This window comes from Trachymyrmex septentrionalis, unplaced genomic scaffold (genome assembly GCF_001594115.1).
Source record: "Trachymyrmex septentrionalis isolate Tsep2-gDNA-1 unplaced genomic scaffold, Tsep1.0 scaffold51, whole genome shotgun sequence".
Taxonomy (NCBI): domain Eukaryota; kingdom Metazoa; phylum Arthropoda; class Insecta; order Hymenoptera; family Formicidae; genus Trachymyrmex; species Trachymyrmex septentrionalis.
The window spans coordinates 366,276-376,836 of record NW_017305683.1 but is presented as its reverse complement, the minus strand read 5'-3'; the positions used below and the strand labels follow the sequence as shown (position 1 = coordinate 376,836).

General features: G+C 25.8%; 3 protein-coding genes across 3 annotated transcripts in view; all 3 read right to left on the bottom strand.

The window, feature by feature from the left end:
• Positions 1–2,656, bottom strand: part of LOC108751668 (trypsin-1-like) — a 3,277-nt gene extending 621 nt beyond the window's left edge. The window contains exons 1-5 of the mRNA XM_018491970.1: positions 2,516–2,656; positions 2,153–2,204; positions 1,024–1,189; positions 458–666; positions 82–275 (exon numbers count right to left, since the gene is read on the bottom strand). Of these exons, the coding sequence (XP_018347472.1) occupies positions 82–275; positions 458–666; positions 1,024–1,189; positions 2,153–2,204; positions 2,516–2,566 (672 nt within the window). The 5' untranslated portion in view covers positions 2,567–2,656. The remainder of the gene's footprint in view (positions 1–81; positions 276–457; positions 667–1,023; positions 1,190–2,152; positions 2,205–2,515) is intronic.
• Positions 2,657–4,403: 1,747 nt separating this feature from the next.
• LOC108751633 (venom serine protease 34-like) lies at positions 4,404–7,327 on the bottom strand. Its single transcript, XM_018491919.1, has 3 exons — positions 7,192–7,327; positions 6,711–6,888; positions 4,404–4,434 (listed from the first exon to the last, which is right to left on the bottom strand). The coding sequence occupies exons 1-3, from the start codon at positions 7,325–7,327 to the stop codon at positions 4,404–4,406; spliced, it is 345 nt and encodes a 114-aa protein (XP_018347421.1).
• Positions 7,328–7,856: 529 nt separating this feature from the next.
• On the bottom strand, positions 7,857–10,561 carry LOC108751726 (vitamin K-dependent protein C-like). Its single transcript, XM_018492077.1, has 7 exons — positions 10,455–10,561; positions 10,081–10,162; positions 9,105–9,270; positions 8,800–9,005; positions 8,491–8,696; positions 8,225–8,282; positions 7,857–8,013 (listed from the first exon to the last, which is right to left on the bottom strand). Exons 1-7 carry the CDS (start codon positions 10,545–10,547, stop codon positions 7,892–7,894), a joined length of 933 nt encoding a protein of 310 aa, XP_018347579.1. The 5' UTR covers positions 10,548–10,561; the 3' UTR covers positions 7,857–7,891.

The following is a 10,561-nucleotide window of genomic DNA, read 5'->3' as shown; positions in this document are numbered from 1 at the left end:
ATATATATATATATACAATAAAAAAAGATGTTTAACATTTTGATTTCAAAATACATTGGAAAATTAAACTGATCGTAATACCTGACATGCATCAGTATTGTCATTGTAAGCACACATCATCGATTCCGTGACATGATCTCCAAATGAAGTATTTTTACATGCTGCGAAGGACATTATTTTCAGAGTAGCTTGACGAAGAAATCGGGAAGGTTCTCCTTCAATTTGGACACGTCCCCATCCAGTAACTTTGACATTCCGTCCCGTATAATCAGAATCTATTATTGAAAACTTATTACTTCTTTTTATTTTAAAAAATGCTGACATATGTATGTAAAATATAAGAGAGATATAAACAAATATCTTAATTTAAACTTTATTTTTAAGTGTCTTATAAATTAATATTTACTTTTAATTAAATGGAATAGCTTAAATATTATGAAAAGAGTACAAAGCTGACCTTTATGTGGAAGACATGCAGGTCTCACGTTTTCATCGATTTTAACCGGCTGCTGTAATCGAATCAAGGCAATGTCGTTTGTATCATGGAGATAATCACTCTCGAAATCTTCATGTAAAATTATTTCATCGATTGCGACTATGTATCCATCATTTGGGTTTTCAATATCGTGCATACCTATGCCGACCGAGAGATCAGCATGATTCGTCCTATGCAAATCGGAAGAAGATATGAAAATTAGAATATTTTATAATATATTATAATGAAATGTACTTGTTTCTGTCGCAAAAAATATATATAATTGCAATAATATTTTATAATAATTTATAACAATATATTTTTTATCAAATTTATATTTTGTCGATAATATTACAAATATTTATATAAAAACTCCAATATTATATTTTTGAAGTTGCAAATTAAAATTTTGATTTAGGTTATTATTTATTTATTTGCTTTTATTTATAATCAATCAGAGTCATTGACTTTAATATATAATCTTTTTTAAAAAAAAAGAGTATGATACTAAAGACTCTTTAACCTTTAAAAAAAAATAGATAATATACCATTGAACACAATGTCCAGCTGTTAATATATATTGATTATTAATTAATGTGCCTCCACAATGGAGATTATCTTTATTAAGTATTGCCACAACCCAAGGAAATATATGTGGAATCGTTATTTTTCCGCCGACAATACGATTCGATATCCCTCCTGTCAGTCCACATTCTGTTATAAAAAAATTTCTTAAATTAATTAGAACTCTATATTATATAGACAAACAGTTAAAATATAGTAAAATATAATTAAATATCTTATATGTATAATATCTTTGTAGAAAATATAATATTTATATTTTTGTAGAAAATTTGATTAAAATCTTTTTTGCCAACTCTTAATTATTCTATAATGTGTTTTTTGTTTTCTGTTTCTTGCTTTTCATTATTTTTTACATCTTGTCTTTTTGCTTCTTATTTGGTTTTTTGTTTTATATCACCGGAGATAAAAATTAACGAATTTCAAAAGAAATATGTAACAAGAAATACAATTGTCGATGAAATGGTTATAAAAGAGAAAAAGCAAAAAGTAAAAAACAAGAAACAGAAAACAAAGAGCACATTGTATAATAGGCTTAATTCTTTTATAATATATGTAAAAAAACATTTTTATTGAAGTATCTAAAAGTTTAAATTAGATATAGTTCTGAGAATAATTTTGTTGTATCATTAAAATAATTATGTAGAGAACTCAAGCATATCGACTAATACTGCAAAAAATTTTTACATTCTAGCGTTTTAATTTGAGCTCTTTACATAATTTTGTTGATAGTCAAACGAAATTATTTTTAGAATTTTTAACTAAATTTTTAAATATTTAAGCAAACTATTTTTTTCATACATATAATGTACGAAAAATTTTGTACATTACTTGTACTTAATAATTTGTCATACTATTTTATTTTATCGTATAATTACTTTTATAATAGGATTGGAGAAAAAGTTGATAGTATAAACAAAAATACGATTAATGTGAAATTAATGGAATTAAATGTAAATGGTCACTAAATTTAACAGGTTACTTCAGAATAAAAGTAATATATAATATTACTTTTATTGTGATAGTTGTATGATTTTCGTATTATAAGCTTTGTTACATACGTATATGTAATATAATAATTTTAATATGATTTACCGCAATCTCGATTTACTCGTAGATGTAAACGATGCCTTTGCACGTGTGCTGCCTGAAAATGAGCATAATGTAATTATTTAGTAACTACTCAAACAATACGAATGACTTATAGTTGACTTTCTTCCAGTCGGTATATAGTCGACTGTTCCCAGTTGACATAGAGTAAGTCGACATTCTAAGTCGTAAGTCGACATTACTGTTAGTCGAGTTTTTTTGAGATATTTGTTAAGTATTAATCGACTATTAATCGACTTTTGGTTAATTTATAGTCGACTTTTAGTCGACTTCGTGTTGTTTGGGTAGTTATCAGTCATATTTCCGACTTGTTTTTGATAACTTTATTTAATTACTCTTTCAACGAACGTCTAGGATCAGAAGAATGCCGATTATCGTCAGAGTCAAGTGGGGCTTCATGATTCGTTACTCTCAAGATTTCACCTTCTGAAAACAATGCGATTACTGAGCGCAACCCAGAGAACACTCTGTTCTATATCGAGTCGCAAACAACAGTAACCAATTTCGATGTTGCATCATTATTGAGCGTATCACATCGTCGTCATTTTATATCTCGAAAAGAGTGTTCCAATAAATTGCTATTCCCATTAATACGTAGACGATAAATTCCAATGAATAATCGCGCAACACAAAGTACGCCATCAATCTTTAGGATCCGAATTAAATATAAAATCAAAATGTAGATTTCAGGATATAAAAAATTATATTTATAGGTTTTTTAAAAATATTCGAAGTTTCAAAAATTGAAAAGATTGGTTTTTATTTGTTGATGTAGCATATAATATATTACATATAATATATTGTTATAATCAATTAATATTACTAATATACATATTCAATTGTTAAATTTTATCTTTTATGTGAAGAATGTACTTTATTCTGTTCAGAATAGGTCGGCAGATTTTACAGGTCGCTGCTTTTTCTCACTCGAAAGTGTTATAAATTACTTTTGGAAAGGCGGGAAAGGGTATTAAAGTGGTATATGGGCGATAAATTCTTATAAGGATTTCCTATAGCAATTGTGTCTGTGACTAAAGTCGGTGCATGGAGAAGAAAGAAGACAATTTGAGAACTTGCGTTCTCAATAAAAAAAGGGATAAATCAGAAAATAGCTGTTCTCTTCATTACGCTTAAATCTAAAAAGAGTATAGAACAGTAAAGAAGTTTATTAATAATGAATAATCACATAATTGCATCATAAATCAAGTATAAAAGAATTGCAATTTCAAAAGCATCATTATTGCCTTAGGCGTAACTTTAATATAAAAATTATGGCCATTGAAGATAATTGAACATTCATTGAATTTTTATTGGTTAGTTGCCATTTCTTTGCTTCGACACATATATCAGTACGGCCCTGCAGATATCGTATCGTGCACGTCGACAATCAAGTACAGAGCATTATAGTTCACGAGTTATGGACAATTCATGCAACAACGTTTTATGTGCCGCAACAGCTGATAAACGTTAAATGGATTGTGAGAAAATCATAAATTGTCTGCACTTCAGTATTAGTAAATTTATAAGAATATTTATATATTCTTATAAATTTCTAAACGTTTAAAATAATAGAAAAGAAAAAATAAGGTTGGACCAATAAAACAAAATGATTGGGAATTAACGCTATATACAATGCGTAAATTATTTTACAAATTTGTATATCGTGTTTATTATTATTTTATATCATAATTCATATATTGTAAAATGAATAGTATAAAATTTGTTTATTCTTTTACTTCATTTTTATTAATAAATTATTTCAATAATTATTTGATTGTATGATTTAATAGTAGTAATAATGGGGGGATGGGTAGAATCATATCAGTCTCTGCATGTCTGAACCAAAGAATCACCAGATTTAAAGAGTTTCTTTGCGACTTTCGTTAAGTTAGTAAGGATTACGAAATTTTCTATATATATATATACGGGATGCGGGATTTGGACTTATCGGATACAAATCCGTTGTTCTTTATACGATATTTCTATATGTATGATTTAGAAGATTGTTTCAATCATACCAATGCCAACAGTATTTGGAATCATATTTTGTTACTTGCAATATCCATGAAATCATTTGTGTAACATCCGTATAAAAATCTGGATAATTAACGTCAGCACATAGTAGTCCACTTGTAGTAATTCCTATAAAATAAATTTTGTTAATTCTGTATTATCAAGTTATTGACTATATGTATATATTACAACTCACCTATCAAGACGTATTTATAATTCTCATTCAAGATCTGAAGAGGGCCGCCGCTATCACCCTGTGTGATAAATAAATTTATAATATAACATTTTATTTAAATTATTTATATTGCTGTATCTCTTAATGTATTTTATGACATGATAATAATATGAACATGATAATGATAAATAAATTACACAGAAAATTAAATATTGATGATTGCTAAAATCGGTTCTGTAAATATATAATTTGAGTTTATTTGTACATTGATATTGATACTCTTATGACATATTTTTGACTCTTATGATATATTTTTGATTGAAACTAAACAAGAAATAAATATTTTTTAAAAGATAGTCAATATATAAAAAATATATTATTAGGTTAAGTAAAAAGTCATCGCGTTTTTTTAAAAGACATCTATCAGTAAAAACCGCAATTACTTTCTTACCAACAATATAAATATATCTTAATAGAGTAAAGTTTCAGCTTTAAAAATCTCTTTTTTAAATTATACGATACGACAATTTTTAATGGAGTTATGAGCAATTAAAGTCAAAATAATTCTTTTATTTAATCCGCGATAACTCAGTAATCAAAAGTCGTAGGAATATTTAAAAAAAACGATTTTGTAGGGAAAGTATCAAGCTTTCACGATAGGTAATCGAAAATTTTCTCAAATTCGTTTTGGACACGTTACAAATCCACAAAGTGAGAAGAAAATTTTTCGTCTTTTTCAGCTCGTAGTTTTTGGTATGTAAAAATTATCAAACTCATATAAACTTGAAAAATGTGTTAAGCTTTTAAAAGTAGAGATTTCAAGCTTTAAAACCCTTTTTTTAAATTTGAATTTCATTCATTCATTATTGACGAAGATATTGTATATACAACTTTGAGCTAAAAAATACGCGATGACTTTTTATTCAACCTAATATATGCAATATCAGTAATTTTTAGAGGACGATTTATTCTCAAAATCTTACTGCTTTTTCTTGAGATTTATTATAATTCACTATTTCATTATATTTCTTGCCTCAAAGTATGTGACACTATTTCAGCACCATTACAATAGTTTTCCCGTTCTATAATGATTAAGAATAGACTGTTGTAAAAAAATTGAATATACAATTTAAAATCAATAGCTTTAACTAATGATTCAAAACATTAAGAAAAATTATTTATTGTATATGTTTAGAAACATATTAGACATGCATAGTTATTACTTCATGAAAATGATTCATAATGTTAATACAAACATAAATAGTAAATTATATATAAGAGAACATTTAATTAAAATATTTATAAATATTTAAGAATACCCCACAAGTGCCTCGGGATGCTTTTTTATATCCTGCGCAAAGCAAGGTCGAAACGTTAGTAAGACATTCCGATCTTTTAAATAACGTTAAATCTACAATACGTAAACCACAGTCTGTATTAAATAAAAATTCATTTTCTGAAAATCCCCAGCCAAGTGCAGATACGGAATGTCCTTTGTATTGAGAGATTGCATCAAGTTCTGCATAAAAAATGCAAAATAATTATTAAGTATTTTATTTAAAAGTTGCGAATCTTAATATCTATTGATATAAAATATTGTACACAAGATAATTATAGAAATTACCGAGTTTTGGTAAACAAATCGGTCTAACAAGTTCGTTAAAAGTAATCCTCATAATTAATTTTACAAGCATGATATCAGCGAAATTTGTGTTTCTATTGTAATCTGGATGTGGGAAAATATTCTTAACAGAAAAGATAATGCTTTTTGCATCCTATTTGCATGAATTATGAGCGCCAACAGATACTTTTAAATCATCTTTGCTAAAATTATAAAATATAACTTTACATTTTGCTTACAAATTTATATGATCTTTGTAAATATGCAAACGTTATTGTAAATAAAATAAATTTTTTTATGTAAATTAAATTTTATTAAAAAATTATTTTAAATATGTACTTTCGTAAGAGAATAACATAATAAGAATAGTAAATTTATATATGAACTTTTATTGGCATGTAATGTATATAATATTTTTATTCTCTTTCTTTCTCTTTTTTTTTCTTTCTTTTATTTTTATCTATAATAATTATTTACTAAATAAAATTTTTTTAAATGTAAATTTAAATTTTATTTTAAAATTCATAAAAAAGTTTTGATAAAATCTCCAGAGTTATTTTAAAAAATAATAATGTTATAAATAATTTTAATATATATGATAGTTTTAATGTAGTATCTACTTTTTTAATGTAAAAATATAGGCTTTTAAAACTTATTTTTTCATTTAGAAATTATTCATTGTAAGAAGTGATGATGTTTTTTCACATTATAAATAGTACCCATATAATACGTACCCATTAATATTACAGTGGGCTGCAGTTATTACATAACGATCGTTTATGATTGACGCTCCGCAGATTACTTGTGATTTATTGATACTTATAATACCAGCCATCCAGGGAAATTCGTTTTCAAAAACTTCTCGCCCTCCAATTATTCTGGACAACGATGAAGTAGTTTTTTTTCCGCATTCTAAAACATAATGATAATAAAAACAAAAAGAATATTTTTATAATATTAAATTTTATATCATTTTTAATGATTTAGATTTATTTCCTTACATGCATATAAAATATCATATTCGATAAATATTTTATTTATTTTATTTCAATGGATATATGTACAAGTGAAAACAACATTATTAAACAATTTTTATAAGAACAAAGATAGTATATAACATTTATTAAAGATTTAATATTTAATGTAGGGATGTTATTATTTTTTCTTTTGTCATTACTTGCGAAGTTGCATGAAATTATTTAAGACTGATCTTACCGCAATATTCATAATCAGAAGTTTCGTGAAATCTATCAGTATGTCCATGAACTCGTTTATACCACGGTAACGTATTAACATGTTTAACTGTTAGACACGATAAATTAATTAATATGAAATATTCTATGCGTAACATTAAGAAGAAATTGTAATTTTCTTTAAGACGTGTTTTATTGAACTGACGTGTGCTACACTTAATGCACAGTGTAAAATATATTTTAATGACTAATATTTCGACGTGCGAGAATACTGAAGAACGGATGTGGTTTAACTCGCCAATAGTTTTTAGATAAGGTAATACTTAAGGTTTACAATGTTTTCCTACTGAGAAGTAACAAATTACTTAGTCTGTAAAATGTTTGAACATTATAAAATTCAATGTTTAGTATCTGGTATAATTTCGAAATTATTTTAAAATACATTGTTTATATTTTATAGTTTATATCTTATTATAATGCAATAAAAATATTTTTATTTCAAGAAGTATACATTCGTTTAATATATTATAATTTTCACATTTTTATACATGTGTAATAACAAAATGTGTACATACATATATGCATTTTAAATAGTGCTTTGTTTATTTGATATTTAATATTATTTTTACTTTTTAAAATGTAACATATATAGCAGTAAAAATAACAACAATAAAATAATTATTAGTATCACATATGCAATAATATTCTGTAAGTTTGCTGTATTATTTTGTACAGTAGCAGGCATCTTTAGTGTGTTGTAATATCCAATCGAGACTCGGCCCTACTCTCGTAAAAACAGTTGGCTTGGGAGAATCGTCGCATTTATTCACGCTCGGAATAATTCCTATAATACAATATATATACATATTTTATTACTAATATATTTCTTTAAGAATTAATAATTTATCTTTGAATAAAATACATTTTTTAAACTCAATTTTTTAAAATATATTACTATTAGTATAGAAGTATTTTTATTATATAGTATAATAAATTAAATATTTAAACACTTTTAAATATTAAACAGTTTTAGTTTTACAAATGATCATATTTACCAATAAGATCATAAATTCCGGCATATGATCGATATTGCACAGAAGATCCGACGTCATTCTATAAATATGTAACATTATTTTGATATATAATTATAAATGATACGTAGTTTTGGTAAATTTGTTGTTTTCAAATCTAGATAAATAATATTGCTTTTATTTAAATTTATAAAAAATTTTTTTAAGTTTAAATACTTTTGTAAATTTTAGATAAATATTATTATATATTGCTGTATTCTAAAGTCGTAATATGACATGTATTCACTTACTTCGCATACCAAAGAATTTGTACCAACAATTCCAATGCATCCGTAATCATCCTGTAAGTTCATTGCATTTATTCCTGATTTAATACACTCGTTTTGTCCTAGAATAGGAAGTCCTAATTTTCGAGGCCTACATGCCGCATTATCAGCCTGATCTTTGTGCTTGGTCCATCCTACCAAAGTTCCAACTTGACCAAGATAAGTTGATCCTAGAATTTAGAAAAGATTTAGTTATATACTCTTATATTTTATCCTCATATTTATTAGATATCAATAGCTGTATTATATTACGAATCATAAAAAGAAACAAACCTGGATTGGGTAAGCATATTGGTGATATTCTCTTCTCGATTTTAGTTGGTCGACTCAAACGAATTAAAGCTAGATCATGAGTACTCGACTCTAGATTAAATTCTGGATGCAAAATTATAGACTCGACGCTAATGTTTACTGATGAGATATCTAAGTTACATCGATCATATTCTCCCAAGGATGCTTTTATTTCATGTGCTGTTGCTCTGCCGAGAAAAATATTAATTATACAGAATATCCTACATTTTCAGTCTCTTCTATTATTATTAACTGTAATAATGCTGAAAATTTTACTTTATACTAACCCGATAAGTTGACTAGCTGCTGTTAAGATATAACGATCATTTATCAATACTCCACTCACTAGCAATTTGGACTTTATGTGAATATTTGCGAGCCAGGGAAATTCATGCGATTCTGTATGTTCCCCACCCAATAATCGCGCTGTCTTACGATTTGGTCGACCGCATACTACAGATGTATAAAAAATATTTTATATCGAATATATATAAAAGATTAGGTTAAAGAAAGCAAATGTACAAGAAATATTAAAAGGAAATTATTATATATGTGTGTACACTTATTATATATGTATATGTTTATAAAAGCATATATAGTTAAAGAAAAACATATTTTTAATAAAATACATAATGCTTAACACACAAAAGTAGTAATAACACAATTGGAAATCTTACTGATGTCTGTTACGTTTCACAGTTAAAACACTGACTGTTGTTTTTTTTATACATTTTTCACGCTTTACATAATGTGTATTATTTAATTAATATATATAGTTAACACAGCTTAACCATTCCATTTTGTCAAAGATTAAAAAAAATATGATATGAATTGCGTATCATGAAGTTTCCTCATAAATGCGGGCAAACATTAATATTTCTTGTTAAATGTAATAAGTTGTTATAAATGATTATTATATAATTTTTGAGAAAGTAGTTATAATGTTAAAATATATTTGACATGTCTTGTACGATAAAAAATAAATAAAAAGTAGTTTAGAGATAATAGTTAGTAGTTCATATTTATAAATTATAACAAGAATCAGTAAATTTAATAATCTGCTAGAATTGTTTTTCTTCTTTTGTTACTATTTAAATAATAGATTGCTCATTATATGATATTAATAAGTAGTTATTGTTATTAGTTATTTGTAATAAATTATTTACATATTAAGTATAGAATTGTTTTAACGCTTTTAAATTTTATCCTTGCTTATATCATGTTATTTAATAGTTACATTTGTATCGTAATAATGTTACTTACAGCAACCACCACAGGTCCGGAATCTTCCCAAAAGAAGATCGAAAACACCGCGTTCATGCCTTATTTTAATCTGATTATCAACCTAATCAACGAATACATATGTAAGCTTTTATACATTTATAATATTTTTTAGCTGTAATTCAAGTAATAATTTTTAATGTCTAAGTGTTTTTTAAATTAAAAATGTAGAAAGAAATGTATATAATTCTATGTAAAATAGAAATTAATTATATTATTATGATTAAAATTGTTTTTGCATAATGTATGTCATATACATGTTAAATATATGCAATTTATGGAAATACATAAAAAATTGTAAAACTAGTCCACTATAATAAAAATTAGCACGGCAAACTTGATATGCTGAAGCTTACAGTAGCATTGATGACGCATCCATTGCAGTCAATTCTTCCAAAATTCACCAACAAGATACAAATGAGGTATCTGATATAGACTTGCAGCTTCATGACTTTTCTGTCGG

What these genes read in the sequence shown, in the direction of transcription:
- LOC108751633 (XM_018491919.1), bottom strand. Translation starts at nt 7,327, where the DNA reads ATGTTACGCATAGAATATTTCATATTAATTAATTTATCGTGTCTAACA. An exon ending in TTCTGATTATGAATATTGCG is followed by an intron (nt 6,889 to 7,191) that starts GTAAGATCAGTC and finishes ATTATGTTTTAG; the next exon opens with AATGCGGAAAAAAAACTACT. An exon ending in GCCCACTGTAATATTAATGG is followed by an intron (nt 4,435 to 6,710) that starts GTACGTATTATA and finishes TTTATCACACAG; the next exon opens with GGTGATAGCGGCGGCCCTCT.
- LOC108751726 (XM_018492077.1), bottom strand. Translation starts at nt 10,547, where the DNA reads ATGAAGCTGCAAGTCTATATCAGATACCTCATTTGTATCTTGTTGGTG. An exon ending in GATGCGTCATCAATGCTACT is followed by an intron (nt 10,163 to 10,454) that starts GTAAGCTTCAGC and finishes TTCGTTGATTAG; the next exon opens with GTTGATAATCAGATTAAAAT. An exon ending in CAAATTCTTTGGTATGCGAA is followed by an intron (nt 8,283 to 8,490) that starts GTAAGTGAATAC and finishes ACATATTTATAG; the next exon opens with AATGACGTCGGATCTTCTGT.